The 17,163-nt window shown below is 40.5% G+C and overlaps 1 protein-coding gene across 4 annotated transcripts in view; it reads left to right on the forward strand.

The window, feature by feature from the left end:
• The window catches only part of mybpc2b (myosin binding protein Cb), a 57,913-nt gene that overhangs the window by 32,737 nt on the left and 8,013 nt on the right, over positions 1-17,163 (forward strand). For all 4 annotated transcript variants that reach the window (XM_034193839.1, XM_034193838.1, XM_034193836.1 and 1 more), the window contains 11 exons: positions 103-208; positions 2,497-2,666; positions 2,809-2,974; positions 3,057-3,163; positions 3,248-3,277; positions 3,395-3,537; positions 5,729-5,888; positions 11,413-11,517; positions 11,614-11,802; positions 11,942-12,076; positions 12,169-12,336. In XM_034193839.1, coding sequence (XP_034049730.1) covers positions 103-208; positions 2,497-2,666; positions 2,809-2,974; positions 3,057-3,163; positions 3,248-3,277; positions 3,395-3,537; positions 5,729-5,888; positions 11,413-11,517; positions 11,614-11,802; positions 11,942-12,076; positions 12,169-12,336 — 1,479 coding nt within the window. The remainder of the gene's footprint in view (positions 1-102; positions 209-2,496; positions 2,667-2,808; positions 2,975-3,056; positions 3,164-3,247; positions 3,278-3,394; positions 3,538-5,728; positions 5,889-11,412; positions 11,518-11,613; positions 11,803-11,941; positions 12,077-12,168; positions 12,337-17,163) is intronic.

Raw genomic sequence — 17,163 nt, forward strand, 5'->3', positions numbered from 1 at the left:
TCACTAGTCACACATCTGATGTGACCGCTATGAGTTTTAATATAATCCTCATGGCACAGCGTTTCTGGAGAATTTCTAAAAGTTATTTTCTGCTGTGTCCAGAGCCCCCTGTGACCATCACCAAACTGATGGATGACTATCATGTGGTGGTGGGTGAGAGGGTGGAATTTGAGATTGAGGTGTCAGAGGAAGGAGCCCACGTCATGTGGTGAGTATACGATCGTATTTATCACTGCAGTTCAGTCGGGCAACTCAAGTGGGACATTTTATTCCTAAAATGACTGATTTTCCTACGCCCACCTCCACAAACAGGATGGTGTTGAGGAAATTAGAGTAAACTCCTCACAATTACCTTCCTTTCCAATAGGTGACACAGTTTGACAACCAAGAATGGACATGTCGTGGGTCTGGTGGAAATAACGTCTGTCATGTTAGCTTGTCATGATATATCATGACTGCAGCAAATTTTTTGTACTTCTGTAAAAACATTGTTGCACTTTGCATTAAGCTGTAAGACAATATTACATACTACACTCATAGTACTACACTCTCCTCACATAACTGTCACTTTATTATTGGCTAGTTAACTCACCAGTTAGCTAGCTACTACAGCAACTACTACAGTAAGCTAGTAGCGCAGTTGTGACAGTCATGCTACATGCTAGCTTTTTTTTTTAGCATGAATCTGGCCTCAGGCATTTGTTTGTTCAACCCATTTGTGTGCAGATAATATGTTCAATGAATACATTCCACTCACTACCTGGGTTGTAATTTTATTAAATCATTTAATCTTGGAACTGGTATTTTCCAGAGTATAAATTGCATTTTTAATTACTAGTTGGGAGGTCCAGCAACTTATATGCATGTGCGACTTATATACTGACAAATCACACATTCATTGTTATTAATAATAACAGTTATTACAACCCCAAATCCAATGAAGTTGGGATGTTGTGTAAAATGTAAATAAAAACAGAATACAATGATTTCCAAATCCTCTTCAACCTATATTCAATTGAATACACCACAAAGACAAGATATTTAATGTTCAAACTGATAACCTTTATTGTTTTTGTGCAAATATTTGCTCATTTTGAAATGGATGCCTGCAACACATTTCAAAAACGCTGTGACAGTGGTATGTTTACCACTGTGTTACATCACCTTTCCTTCTAACAACACTCAATAAGCGTTTGGAAATTTATCTAGGAATCAAAAAGAAATAAACTCTAATAATAAAAGAATAAATGCCAATAATAGAAAGTACAGAACAATCAACAAAAATTCTAAATTAAAAAGCTGATGATACTGCGACTTATACTCCAGTACGACTTATACTCCGGTACGACTTATATATGTATTCTTCCTCTTCAAGAGGCATTATTTTAACAAGTGTGACTTATACTCCCGTGTAAATACAGTATAATGTTACATATTTGTCAATAAGTGCTTCCCTTTTCTGAAGAAGAAGAAAAGTAAGTCTTTTATAAACCTTGAGGACCATTGGTGCCTTGCTGATCCCTGGATTCTGACTCGTGAAGCGAATGGGAGTCTACGACTGGCTCGGAACAGGATGCTATGCTCCATCGCATTGCTCACTTGAAACTTTAGGCTGTATTCGCACTGGATGGCTTTTAGCTTATCAAGTGAAATGTTTTGGGGTGGGGGGGTTGGTTGTGCACAAATGGGAACACTACAAAAAACTCAGATCTGTCACAGCAGTCATAGGGTGAGAGGCTGGGTACAACCTGGATAGGACACAAGTCTATCACAGGGCCACCTATAGACAGACAAACACAACCACACCCTCACTCCCACCTACTGTCAATTTAAGATTTCTAATTCACCTAACTAGCATGTCTTTGTAAGTGACAGGAAGCCAAAGTACCCAAAGAACCTACGCAAACACAAGGAGAAGATGCAAACTTAACTTAGCTTGCTGTGAGGCAACAGCGCTAACAATTTATTCACCGTGCTGCATGTTATTATCATTATTATTATTATTATTATTACTACCTCTGCCAAGGAAATGATGTTTTACTCATGTATGATGGATAGTTGATAATAAGTATTACTCAAACACATATGGTCCAATATTCATTGAACTTGGTGAAGGGGTACAATATAGGCCGGGGTGGCCAAGTTCGGTCGTCGAGAGCCACATTCAGGGAGACAACTAGGAGTGTCAGGAATGTGGCTCTCGAGGACCAAACTTGGCCACCCCTGGTATAGGCCATAAAATAATCCATTAAATTTAAAAATAATCATACAGGTGTATGATTTTGAAGTTTATAAACACATTCTGTAGATCTGGATCATTTTGCAGATCCGGTGAAAATGAAAGTCAGGGGACTGTGGGTGTAGAGCACAGGGTTGGAGGTAATATGGTTGAAGAAACTGTTTCGCCTTGGCATAGGTATGTGACCTTCTATGCAATCTCTCTATTTTCTGAATAAATCACTTGCAATGGTTTTCTTTTCATTTCATATCTTCCAGGTTCTTTGAGGACCAAGAACTTCACAAAGAGTCAGCTTCCTCAAAGTATCGTTTTAAGAAAGATGGGAAGAAGCACACATTTATTATCCTGGAGGCTACAATGGAAGACATTGGAATGTACCATGCTTGGACAAATGGGGGGCACACCAAAGGAGAACTAGAGGTGGAAGGTACTAGAAAATGTCACGTTTTTCACTTATTGTGTAATGTCTCACTGTGTAGTCATTGGCGTTCATGCCATTTAGCGCAGTGTAAATGTTACCGCTGTTCCAGCCAACCTCCTGTCATGGTCTTGTGGTTTCCCATAATCAGAGAAACAACTGGAGGTGTTGCAAGACATTGCTGATCTTACAGTCAAGGCTACAGATCAGGCAGTTTTCAAGTGTGAGGTGTCTGATGAGAAGGTTACAGGGAAGTGGTACAAAGACGGTGTAGAGGTCCTACCAAGTGAACGCATCAAAATAACTCACAATGGAAGGTATGAGGTCCAGGGTAAGAAACCTTTAGTCTGAATATCTGATACATTTGTCAATAAATCACAAGCTCCCCGTTTGTTTCAGGTTTCATCGGCTGGTCATTGACGATGTCAAGCAACAGGATGCAGGAGACTATACCTTTATTCCTGATGGATACGCCTTGTCTCTGTCTGCTAAACTTAACTTCTTGGGTGAGACTGATGACAGCTTGAATTTGTTCATACCTTAAGCATCAGTTGGCCTTCTGAATATAATCACTGTTTTCTCACAAACAGAAATCAAGATCGACTATGTGCCGAGACAAGGTAAGTATCCTTAAACTACCTAAGGTGACGCAACTGAAAATTACGTGATGCACTTGGTGAATTCGGTCCTAAAATAAATAACTCTCTCCACAATATGTGTCTCTCTTTATACTCAAGAACCACCAAAGATCCACCTGGACACCACTGGCAATATGGTTTCCCAAAACACCATCATTGTTGTGGCTGGAAACAAGCTCCGCCTGGATGTGGAGATCACAGGCGAGCCGGCGCCTACCGTGGTTTGGTCAAAAGGAGATATAGTAAGGACAGTGGTGTCACTGGAAAATCTTACTAAGTGGGGACAAAAAGGCACTATATTTGCAAATCATCACATAGTAGAACAGAAGAAACTGGAATGGAGTCTGTCAGGGCATCTGCCCGAGACCATATATGCATATGACAATGACACAGAAATAAAAAAAATTGAGTTATCGCCGTAGACAATCAAAAGCTACAGCACAAATACTGAATGAATTAGATAAACTGTATATCTCAGTGTTACCTAATGAAAAGTTGCGCAGTGCTTAATTTTCAGTGATTCCTACCAAACCATACTCATGATGAGGGGGTATTGTCTACAAAGTATCCTTGTTTAGCGGTCAGTCTACTGAACAAAGAAGATCTGGTGTCGGTGCTTACGTTCTGTCACTTCAAGTTTATGAGCGTTTATGACCTCTCAAGATGAGAAGCCAGTACATTGCATAGACCGCCACCACCATCTAAAGCTCATTTTTACTATGTACTGAATTCTGGATAAGTTTGTTTAGCATGGAAATCATCCATTTTAATAGCACCACCATAGAAAAGCAAACACAAACTTTCAGTTTATCTCTGTACAGTGGGTTTTCAACATGTTTCTGAATTAATGTCTAAGACATTAATTCAGAAACATGCATTCAGTTTGGGAATGACCAGCCATTCCAAAACTTAAGGAACACCATGGCCCACTTTGAAAGGTTTAAAGCTAATATTTTGGGGTAAATTAAAATTTTGTTATAAAATTGAAAATCAAACTTTTTATTTATGTTGAACAGTGTTGCCACAGTCACTTTGAAAAATTACTTTATTAGTTACATTTTACAGTTACTTCATTATCAACTGCAGACAACTTGTCGGCAGCTGATGAATGTAACTAATGAAGTAACAAGTAATCTAACTTGGTTATTTTTAGGATTGCGTACTCAAAAAAGTAACTATTAGTTACTTTGCTGATTACTCAATTTTACAAGTAACCAAGTTAGATTATTAGTTACCTTATTAGTTACATTCCTTCTAAGTTACACATTGTCAGCAGCTGCTAATAAAGTAACTGCATAAACCTGCTAATGAAGTAACTGTATAAAGTAACTAAAAAGTAACTAATAAAGTAACTTTTCAAAGTAACTGTGGTAACACTGGTGGCCCACACTTTAGGGATCATTGGCACAGACAATAAAACCTGTTGGTTTTTGAGGGTGCAGCGGGACCAGATCAGTCACAGAATGTAAGAAATGGAAACAGAAGATATCAGGGTTTTTTTTTATTATTTTGGGGGACAGAGCCCCCACCAAGCTCCACCCTGACACCGCAGATGAGTAACGATACGACAAGCACAGGATCACAGCAAATATCACAGAAATGATTTTATACATGAGCTGCCAGAACTAGGTTGTGATTTTAGGTCAACATTTCCGTATATCTTGTCAGGAGTGAACTGCAGGGCTGTTTTCATTGGTTGACCTAAACTGCAGTGAGGTGAACCACAAAAGACAATAAAGCCTGACCCGGTAAGGCACCAGGAAGCTATCTTGCTAACCTGAAAAATTCCTGGCGTATGGTTGACTTATTTTTCCACTTCACCTTACAGTGAAAGCACAATACAACATCACACCTTCCATCTATCTTTTTAAGATTCAATTAATGCCCCATATGGAATGAAAGTGATCTCGATTGTCTGATAAAACTGTCTAAGGATTTTTTTTTTTTTGTCTTCCTGCCCAGGCAGTTGTGCGAGACTAGCACTCCCTTTCCTTTTAGTGGCCTTTTATGAAACCTTTTTCCAACAGAATACAGTCTGTGCCCAAAGGGGACTGTTCCACAGTTCTTTTTTGTCCTAATGTCACACCAGAGGTGCACTTTAGCAGGATAAGTGCCTTGCTGGTCAGCCCAAATACTCGTCAGGGGCTGCGTGGACGAACTGATTACACTTAAGACTCCGTGTGACCATCTGCTAGCCAAAAACCTCTCAGGTTAGATCAAGTGGTGCAGAACCCTATCCCAGAATGCAACAGCGGTACCCTCATTACATGAGCAGTTCTGTGCAAAAGCTGACATGTTCAGATGCAATACGTGTACATACGGAGGGCAGTGTCTTATTTTCATAACTTTTATGAAAATGTAATGCTGGATTTAATACATGTGCAGAAATACAATTAACGGTGATATCTTCCTGTTTGTTTGGTGTTTTTTTAGCCAGTCACGGAGACCACTGGCCGTGTGAGGGTGGAGTCCAGGAAAGACCTGAGCTGTTTCGTCATAGAGGGCGCGGAGAGAGAGGATGAGGGGAACTACACCATCTGTGTTACCAACCCAGCTGGAGAGGACAAGGCTAATCTCTTTGTGAAGATTGTGGGTATGTAAAGCTGCTAAACAAAGCGGATTACGTGTTTCCGCCCGTACCCGTTTGAAGGATTGTGAGTACAGTCGCTTAAAAAAAAAAGGCTGAACACATTTTTCTAAATCTGGTGAAACGGCTGAACCTGGTCTGACAAACAAAGTCATTACATTTAGGAATTTTAAAAGCATTATTGAAAAACGATTAATCAGATTGGTGCACATTAATTCTTTATTATACATTGATGGCATAATTTATGGTTCTCTGTGGCCTTGATATTTGATCAAGTTCAACAGTTATGACTTAGACACCCAAAGTCAAAGGCCATGTGGCCAGTAGAAAGATGTGATTTTCATGTTTTGTAGCTATACCTTCGTTAACCAATTCCTCAAAGTAGCCTTTCTAAATGAGTTTGAACTGTCAAGGTCCAAGGTTACGTGACCAATAGATGTGACGTGGCTACAAGTGAGTGTTTCATAGTAACCAGGTGTATTGTTAACAAATTTCACAAAATGAGTTTTACCTTTTAAGGTCACCTATGGTCAAAGGTCATGTAGCCAATAGTATCTGTAGTAGCCAAGTGTATCTTTAAACTGTTAAACTGAACACTCCATTTTAATACAATAGTTAAGTTAATGTAACTCAAACTTTGAAAAAAGTTATAGTCACTCATTTCCATTAATTAAACTAACTCAAAAATGAACTGTTGTCATAACAACTCAGTTCCTTTAAGTGCATTTAAAGTTTTGGGCATTTAAGTGTATTTCCAGTGCATTCCATTCACTCATTTTAATTGAGTTTATGTAACTTTGGCCAACAGGTGTCGCTGTGCAGATGTAGTTGGTAAACCTCACTTCCAACAGCTCAATAGCCCTTGGTTTTAAACCTTCTTGTTAAAGAGTCCGACTTCCATGCCGGAGATCGTGAGTTCACAAATGGGCAGAGTCATAACAACACAACGCAGAGTCCAGCCGCTACATTTATACCATTAAGAAAAACTGCAAGTTCTGTTCATGGGCTACCATTTAGCATTTTTCATTCTGTTGTAGTCCTTTTAGATTTTTTTTTTTTCTTAGAAAGTAGATTATTGTCAACAAGTAAACCAAAGAATGCATCAAAAAAATGATTCCAAAATATAATGTAATTTTTTTAGGCAGAAATTTTTGTTACTTTTTTATTGAAAAACATAAACTACATTTACATAAGTCTAATTAACTATAAATTGTTAAGTTACTAAAACGTTAACAATTAAATTTTTGAAAATTATTTAAGTTGGCAAACTCAAATGGTTTAAGGCAATCGGTTTTCTCAAATGGTTTGAGTTTTACTAACTCATTGAGTTTTACAGTGTACTACCGCAAGTACCTGGGTGTCCACATAGACAACAAACTGGACTGGACTGTAAATACAGATGCTGTATATAAGAAATGTCAGAGCTGACTGCACTTCCTCAGGAGGCTCAGATCTTTCAATGTCTGCAAAAATGTTGCAGATTTTTTATTACTCGGTGGTCTCCAGCATCATCTTCTACACTGTAGTGGCAGGCTGAAGGCAGCTGACATGAACCAACTCAACAAGCTCATCAGGAGAGCTGGCTCTGTCCTGGGGGTTGAGCTGGAGTCAGTGGTGGAGGTGTCAGAGAGGAGGATGTTGAGGAAACTGCGCAGCATCCGGGAAAACACCTCCCACCCGCTGTACCTTCAGCCATAAACTGAGACCACTGAGGTGCACCACAGAAGGCCACAGGAGGTCTTTCCTACATGTGGCAATCAGACTCTGTAATTCCTCCCCCTTCTGCAGGATGAATACATAACGAACACAGTAATTCAGTTATTCAATTACTCAGTTATGTGCAATATTGGCAAACATCTTGTGTAAATTTTTTCAGTCATTTCACATAAATTTGTTGTACCTATTGTATAAAAAATTGTTCACTGTTTAATCAATCAATCAATTTTTTTTATATAGCGCCAAATCACAACAGTTGCCCCAAGGCGCTTTATATTGTAAGGCAAGGCCATACAATAATTATGTAAAACCCCAACGGTCAAAACGACCCCCTGTGAGCAAGCACTTGGCTACAGTGGGAAGGAAAAACTCCCTTTTAACAGGAAGAAACCTCCAGCAGAACCAGGCTCAGGGAGGGGCAGTCTTCTGCTGGGACTGGTTGGGGCTGAGGGAGAGAACCAGGAAAAAGACATGCTGTGGAGGGGAGCAGAGATCGATCACTAATGATTAAATGCAGAGTGGTGCATACAGAGCAAAAAGAGAAAGAAACAGTGCATCATGGGAACCCCCCAGCAGTCTACGTCTATAGCAGCATAACTAAGGGATGGTTTAGGGTCACCTGATCCAGCCCTAACTATAAGCTTTAGCAAAAAGGAAAGTTTTAAGCCTAATCTTAAAAGTAGAGAGGGTCTGTCTCCCTGATCTGAATTGGGAGCTGGTTCCACAGGAGAGGAGCCTGAAAGCTGAAGGCTCTGCCTCCCATTCTACTCTTACAAACCCTAGGAACTACAAGTAAGCCTGCAGTCTGAGAGCGAAGCGCTCTATTGGGGTGATATGGTACTACGAGGTCCCTAAGATAAGATGGGACCTGATTATTCAAAACCTTATAAGTAAGAAGAAGAATTTTAAATTCTATTCTAGAATTAACAGGAAGCCAATGAAGAGAGGCCAATATGGGTGAGATATGCTCTCTCCTTCTAGTCCCCGTCAGTACTCTAGCTGCAGCATTTTGAATTAACTGAAGGCTTTTTAGGGAACTTTTAGGACAACCTGATAATAATGAATTACAATAGTCCAGCCTAGAGGAAATAAATGCATGAATTAGTTTTTCAGCATCACTCTGAGACAAGACCTTTCTGATTTTAGAGATATTTATGTAAATGCAAAAAAGCAGTCCTACATATTTGTTTAATATGCGCTTTGAATGACATATCCTGATCAAAAATGACTCCAAGATTTCTCACAGTATTACTAGAGGTCAGGGTAATGCCATCCAGAGTAAGGATCTGGTTAGACACCATGTTTCTAACATTTGTGGGGCCAAGTACAATAACTTCAGATTTATCTGAGTTTAAAAGCAGGAAATTAGAAGTCATCCATGTCTTTATGTCTGTAAGACAATCCTGCAGTTTAGCTAATTGGTGTGTGTCCTCTGGCTTCATGGATAGATAAAGCTGGGTATCATCTGCGTAACAATGAAAATTTAAGCAATACCGTCTAATAATACTGCCTAAGGGAAGCATGTATAAAGTGAATAAAATTGGTCCTAGTACAGAACCTTGTGGAACTCCATAATTAACTTTAGTCTGTGAAGAAGATTCCCCATTTACATGAACAAATTGTAATCTATTAGACAAATATGATTCAAACCACCGCAGCGCAGTGCCTTTAATACCTATGGCATGCTCTAATCTCTGTAATAAAATTTTATGGTCAACAGTATCAAAAGCAGCACTGAGGTCTAACAGAACAAGCACAGAGATGAGTCCACTGTCCGAGGCCATAAGAAGATCATTTGTAACCTTCACTAATGCTGTTTCTGTACTATGATGAATTCTAAAACCTGACTGAAACTCTTCAAATAGACCATTCCTCTGCAGATGATCAGTTAGCTGTTTTACAACTACCCTTTCAAGAATTTTTGAGAGAAAAGGAAGGTTGGAGATTGGCCTATAATTAGCTAAGATAGCTGGGTCAAGTGATGGCTTTTTAAGTAATGGTTTAATTACTGCCACCTTAAAAGCCTGTGGTATATAGCCAACTAACAAAGATAGATTGATCATATTTAAGATCGAAGCATTAAATAATGGTAGGGCTTCCTTGAGCAGCCTGGTAGGAATGGGGTCTAATAAACATGTTGATGGTTTGGATGAAGTAACTAATGAAAATAACTCAGACAGAACAATCAGAGAGAAAGAGTCTAACCAAATACCGGCATCACTGAAAGCAGCCAAAGATAACGATACGTCTTTGGGATGGTTATGAGTAATTTTTTCTCTAATAGTTAAAATTTTGTTAGCAAAGAAAGTCATGAAGTCATTACTAGTTAAAGTTAATGGAATATTCAGCTCAATAGAGCTCTGACTCTTTGTCAGCCTGGCTACAGTGCTGAAAAGAAACCTGGGGTTGTTCTTATTTTCTTCAATTAGTGATGAGTAGAAAGATGTCCTAGCTTTACAGAGGGCTTTTTTTATAGAGCAACAGACTCTTTTTCCAGGCTAAGTGAAGATCTTCTAAATTAGTGAGACGCCATTTCCTCTCCAACTTACGGGTTATCTGCTTTAAGCTACGAGTTTGTGAGTTATACCACGGAGTCAGACACTTCTGATTTAAAGCTCTCTTTTTCAGAGGAGCTACAGCATCCAAAGTTGTCTTCAATGAGGATGTAAAACTATTGACGAGATACTCTATCTCCCTTACAGAGTTTAGGTAGCTACTCTGCACTGTGTTGGTATATGGCATTAGAGAACATAAAGAAGAAATCATATCCTTAAACCTAGTTACAGCGCTTTCTGAAAGACTTCTAGTGTAATGAAACTTATTCCCCACTGCTGGGTAGTCCATCAGAGTAAATGTAAATGTTATTAAGAAATGATCAGACAGAAGGGAGTTTTCAGGGAATACTGTTAAGTCTTCTATTTCCATACCATAAGTCAGAACAAGATCTAAGATATGATTAAAGTGGTGGGTGGACTCATTTACTTTTTGAGCAAAGCCAATAGAGTCTAATAATAGATTAAATGCAGTGTTGAGGCTGTCATTCTCAGCATCTGTGTGGATGTTAAAATCGCCCACTATAATTATCTTATCTGAGCTAAGCACTAAGTCAGACAAAAGGTCTGAAAATTCACAGAGAAACTCACAGTAACGACCAGGTGGACGATAGAAAATAACAAATATTACTGTTCGATAATCTGGCAAAATGATTTCCTTCTGGATAATAAAGTTCATCTTCTTCTTATTCTTAACCAATTCTTCATAATTACTATCAGAAATGAGTTTTACCTTTCAAGGTCCCCAATGATTAAAGGTCAATAAAAAGTGACATACAGCTTCATATTAGTGTTTCATCGTGACCATAGGTGAATCTTTAACCAATTCCTCAACACAGACATTCATTCCACTGTGCATAAGCACTGAGCCAAAATTTCTACCTTGAAGTTTGACCAGTTTCTCAAAATCAATTCACTTTATCCTTGGTTTTCCTCAATCATTCCACCAGGTTTGGCCCAAAACAGATCCAAACTATTACATTAGACTATTAGTGAACACTTGGATTGAACATGCAAACTTAATTAATTTGTTTAGGAAAGCAGCAGAGGCACAATTTTTTGAGAATTTTCTCACACTGTGTGAAATAGTATTTTGTGCCTTTGTACCCTTCTATTAGCTTTATAGTAGTTTATACAGAAAATAATTTAAGCATGTTTTTGTTGATTCTCTTGATTGGAGTGAGCGAGTATAGAAAATGAATGGATGGATGGTTTTGTTGATAATGGTGCAGATTTATAATGCATTTTTATTCTTTTTGCAGATGTGCCCGATGCTCCTGAGCATGTCAAATGCACATCAGTGGGAGAGGACACTGCCACGATCATTTGGGAGGCGCCTAAGTTTGATGGCGGCGCCCCAATTAAAGGTAAAGCATGAGATGTATCTCTAAACAGGATGTTGACAATACTTAAAGTTTTTGTCGTAGAGTAAAATCTGTGGTTAACTGGGTTCTTATCATCAGGTTATCTGATGGAGAGGAAGAAGAAAGGGTCCAGCAGATGGACAAAGCTCAACTTTGACGTTTATCCCTCAACTACATATGAAGCTAAGAGGATGATTGAAGGCATTTTGTACGAGATGAGGGTGTTTGCTGTCAACAGCATCGGCATGTCTCAGCCAAGTGCCACGTCCAAGCCTTTCATGCCGATTGGTATGCATGGCTACCTATTTTTTGCTTTTGATTGGCGCTGCCACTATTTTTTGTTCTCAGGTGTTTCCAACTCCTCGCTTTGTACGCCGCTTTTCTCCAGCCAATCACTGAGCATGTTGGATCTCTCTGTCTCTCTCAGCCCCGACTAGTGAGCCAACACGTCTCACTGTGCACGATGTGACGGACAGCACGTGCAGCCTGAAGTGGCTCGCCCCAGAGAAGATTGGAGCCGGCGGCCTGGATGGTTACGTCATTGAATACTGCAAAGATGGAGGTAAAAAAAATTAAAAATGAATAAATAAATAATGATATTAGGCACAAAATGAAAAGCGGTAAGTTACACGGGTATGAATGTTCTCCTTGTAGACACCGAGTGGGTGGTGGCAAACCAGGAGCTTTGCGAGAGGCAGGGATATGTGGTGCGTGGCCTCCCTGTGGGTGAGAAGATGAACTTCAGGGTTGTGGCGGTTAACATAGCTGGACGCAGTCCCCCCGCTCTTCTTTCACAGCCCGTCACCATCCGTGAGATCATGGGTGAGTCATTCAGGGTTTAACTTGGTGCAGATGAGAACCAAATCGTGCTTCCAAACACATTTTACACTTTGCTTACACACTTCTGTTTGTCAGGTTGCCAGTTTCTTCCCTACCAGCCCGTACAAACGCAGAATCCAGCACAATGGTCTTTTGCTAACGTGGCCCTTTAGTTGTTTTAAAATGTCCATGGGCACAAAGACAGACTATGGCAATCGGGCATTTGACCTCAGCGTCCTAGAACTTCACCTTAATGACTGACCTCTGGTTGGCCTTGACAGAGCAATGCTGAAATGTACCATTTTGTCCAAATCGGGTTGAAAATCAATCTTCTTGACCTTGATTTTTGCCAAAACGAATTCTTTAAGGGGCAGTGTCAGGGCGGACCTTGATGGGCAATTCTAGAACCTACCTCCATATGTGTGCCACGTTTGGTGCAAGTTGGACTGAAAAACTTTCATTTTGACCTTTGACCATAATTACCTTGATCTCAGTGATTGATTTTTGGTAAATTGTATCCCGTCTGTGAAACTGCAGAACCTACCTACATATGTGTGCCGAGTTTGGTGCAAGTCGGACCGAAAAACTTTAATTTTGACCTTTGACCATAATTACCTTGATCTCAGTGATTGATCTTTGGTAAATTGTATCCCATCTGTGAAACTGTAGAACCTACCTACATATGTGTGCCAAGTTTGGCGCAAGTCAATCAATCAATCAACCAATCAACATTTATTTATAAAGCGCTTTACAGCACCGACTGGTGTCCAAAGTGCTTAACATTAAAAACACAAATTTACAAAAATAAAACACATATAAAATAAAATTTTAAAACAACACATAAAAAAAGAACATAAAAATAACAGAACATGTCACCTCCCCACTAAGTGTTAAAAGCCAGTTAAAAGTAAAGTTGGCCAGTAGGTGCGCAAAGTTAAAATTTCAGACAAGTAGGGAGGTGCAAGGCCATAAATAGCTTTAAAAACAAACATTAAAATCAATTCTAAAACGAACTGGAAGCCAGTGGAGTGAGTACAGGATGGGCGTAATATGCTCACGTCTAAAAGTGTTTGTCAAAAGACGAGCAGCAGCATTCTGCACCAACTGGAGACGTGCAAGAGACGACTGATTAATGCCCGAATAAAGTGCATTACAATAATCAAGTCTGGAGCTGATGAAAGCATGAATGGCCATCTCAAGATCACGTCTACTGAGAAAGTTCTTTATTTTAGCCAAAAGGCGAAGTTGGAAAAAACTAGCTTTGACAACAGAATTTATCTGTTGATCGAACCTCAAACAGCTGTCAAATATCACTCCCAAATTCTTGACAGCTGGTTTTACATAGTTAGCCAAAGCACCAAAATTTGGTGTTACCACATTTGGTATGCCAGTGCGCTCAAACACCATGATCTCAGTTTTACCATCATTCAGGTAAAGGAAGTTTTGGGACAGCCACTGCTTTACATCATGAATACAATTAAATAATGATGACAAAGCATCACTCCCATTAGTCCTCACAGGCAGATAGATTTGCAGATCATCTGCATAACAATGAAAGGACAGGTTGTGCTGGGTTATAATTGACCCCAATGGCAGAATGTACAAAGAAAATAGAATCGGCCCAAGGACAGATCCCTGCGGCACTCCACAGCACAGAGGAGCAGTTGATGAGGAAAGGTCCCCAATCATGACAGAAAAGCTCCTTTCAGCCAAATATGATCTAAACCACTTAAGTGCAGTACCATGAATGCCAATAAAATGTTCCAACCAGGAAACAAGTACTGTGTGATCCACAGTATCAAAGGCTGCTGTGAGGTCCAACAGAACCAGCACAGCAGGATTCTCTGCATCCACCGACAGAGTAATATCATTATGAACTTTTAAAAGTGCTGCCTCAGTGCTGTGTCGTGATCTAAACCCAGACTGGAATTTTTCAAGGCTGAGATTGTCTTCTAAAAATGATTGTAACTGTAAAAAGACAACCTTTTCTAAAACCTTAGACAGAAATGGCAGATGAGACACAGGTCTAAAATTGGAAAAAACTGATGAGTCCAGGTGAGGTTTTTTAAGAAGAGGTCGAACCACAACATGTTTATAAGCAGCTGGAACAGACCCTGATCTAAGACAAGCATTGATAAAAGTTAGGAGACCCGCCCCAACAGTATTAAAAACCTCCTTCAGCACCTTAGCTGGAACAACATCAAAAGGACAACTTGTAGATTTTATGTGTTTTACAACATCAGCGAGAGATGCAAAAGAAATGGGCTCAAACTGTTCGAGCACAGCAGAATGTGCACGAGGAGCAGACAACTCAATATTACAGCTCTGATCAGCGTTCTGTCTGACTGATGAAACCTTATCAATAAAAAACTGAAGAAACTCCTCACAGGTTGTGGTTGTAGCGTCCATCAAAACAGAGGTGTGTGGATTTACAACTGAGTTTATAGTCTGAAATACACTGGGACGATGACAATTGCTAGAAAGCCTTCTGATAGTCAGTTAGACTGTCCCTCAGAAAACCCAGAGACACCTGCCGTTTGTCCTTTTTCCATTTTCTCTCCGCCCGTCTGCAGCGTTGCCTGAGGGCACGGGTCGTGGCATTTAACCAGGGGTCGGATTTTGATTTCCTGGATTTGCAGCGCATCGGTGCAACAGAGTCCAAAATGACTGTGCATGTAGAGTGGAAAGAAGAGAGGATGTTATCTGGGAGTAATGGAGAAACCAGTCCATTCATGGCATAAAACTGAGAGTCCATGAAGGCAGCAGCGAGGAGGTGACCAAACGGCGGCGAGAGACAGGAACAAGTGGCTTACTAGCAGATGGAGGAGCAATAAATTCAAAAATAACAGGAAAGTGATCTGAAATAGCAGCGTCTGATATGTCCTTAAGTGAAACTGACGGTGGACGGTAAACAACAGCACAGAGCACAGGACAGTCGAACTCCATCACAAACAACTGAAGTTCAAAAGTGGAGTAGACATTAGAAGATAAAAATCGGCATTTAAAACTGTCTTTAAAAACCGTGGCCACACCACCGCCTCGACCTGATGCTCGTGGGGAGCTGAAAAACGATCAGCCAGGGGGGGAGGAGCTCAGAAAAGGCGCTATTTTCACCTGGTTTCAACCAGGTCTCCGTTAACAGGAGAAAGTCCAGATCACGACTGGAGAAAAAGTCATTCAAAATGAAAGCCTTACTTGTGAGTGACCTTGTGTTGATGAGCGCACGTCAGTCTGCTGGGAGACACGACTGAGCGGGCGCAGGTTCTCCTGCACGCAGCCGCGACTGCAGCTCCTCACAGGACGGCGACGCGGAAGTGGAGACCCGGCAACCCGGACAACCGGCCGGAGCCACCGATAGCGAAAAGTCAGGGAACGCCGCACGTCGTAGCCGTCATATGGTGTGAAGAATCCGGCTATGAATTGTCGTGGAGCATGTTTGCAGGAAACAGCCAGGCACACTCTGAGCAGAACACGGACTCCTCCTCTCTTCCCGCGTCCTCTGCGACGCAGACGCCGAGGCAACACGCCAAGCGGCCGGCGTAGAAAGTCTGGTACGGACGCTAAGACAGGCGACGGGGGCAGCCGCGTCCCTGGCCGTCCGCCCGAGCCAGGAACAGCGACATTCTCCAGCGAAGCCCGAACGCTGATAAGAGTCTGGCGATCATACACCAGGAGCGGTGACACATTCCATGCAACAAAGTGCAAAAACAATAAAAACGACACTAAAAGAAGCGAGTGCGGACCGAAAAACTTTAATTTTGACCTTTGACCACAATTACCTTGATCTCAGTGATTGATCTTTGGTAAATTGTATCCCGTCTGTGAAATTGTAGAACCTACCTACATATGTGTGCCAAGTTTGGTGGACATCAGAGTGAAAAAAAATCAAACCATATTTTGACCTTTGACTACAATTATCTGGACCTTTTCTCAAATAAACCCTTTAAGGGCAGTTGTGTGGTTGACCGTCATCCAGACCAGATATCAGTTTTGGTGGAAATTGGCCAGAGTATGGGAACAGAAAGACAAATGTTTCCTAAATTATAGTACAATATGATATGGTTAAGTTGAAGTGGTTTGAGGACTTTCTACTGACCCAAATCTGCTTTTAAAAGCTGATTTTATCCTCATTAAATAATCACAAAATGCCATATTTGAGTCAAATTGGTGCTGATTGCTGGGATAGGCTCGACCCCCCCTACGACCCAACCCCCCGACCTCTAATGCAATAAGCAGGATATTAATGAATGGATGAACAGTCTGGATGACAAGTTTCATGCAAAACATATTAAAGGGGTCATGTTACCCTTTCGATTAGTGCTGGGTGATAGATAATATGATTATGATAATGTACCACAATAAAATTCCTATCAATAGTGATGTGCTTTGGATATTTATATTAAATATGGGCCGACAGCAATTATACAGCACAAATAAACATGAGAACAATGCAGGTTTTAGTTTGCACATCAAAGTGCACGATCATTTCCCAGTGCAGTGTGTTTGTTTGATGTAGAAAAGCGCTGGAAATGGCAGAAACAAAAGACACAGCTGACCTGGGAAGAGGCATGAAACATGACTGTGAATGTGAACTCACGTCATCCTCTGAAGCTGAGGAAATTGTTGATAAAAAGTTTTAAGACATGTATGGTCCCTTGTGTGAGAAGACTGGCACAAATTTCCAAACTGAAGTTGCTGTCAAATTGCACGCAATGAGAAAGAAATATACCGCTCATCCTGATCTTTCACAATAAAAGCCAGAGACAGGCACTACTGCGACAACAACAGTAATAAGAATAAAACAACAACAACAATTTATTGGTAGCACTT

The sequence above is a fragment of the Thalassophryne amazonica genome, chromosome 18 (assembly GCF_902500255.1).
Source record: "Thalassophryne amazonica chromosome 18, fThaAma1.1, whole genome shotgun sequence".
In the NCBI taxonomy this organism is placed as follows: Eukaryota; Metazoa; Chordata; class Actinopteri; order Batrachoidiformes; family Batrachoididae; genus Thalassophryne; species Thalassophryne amazonica.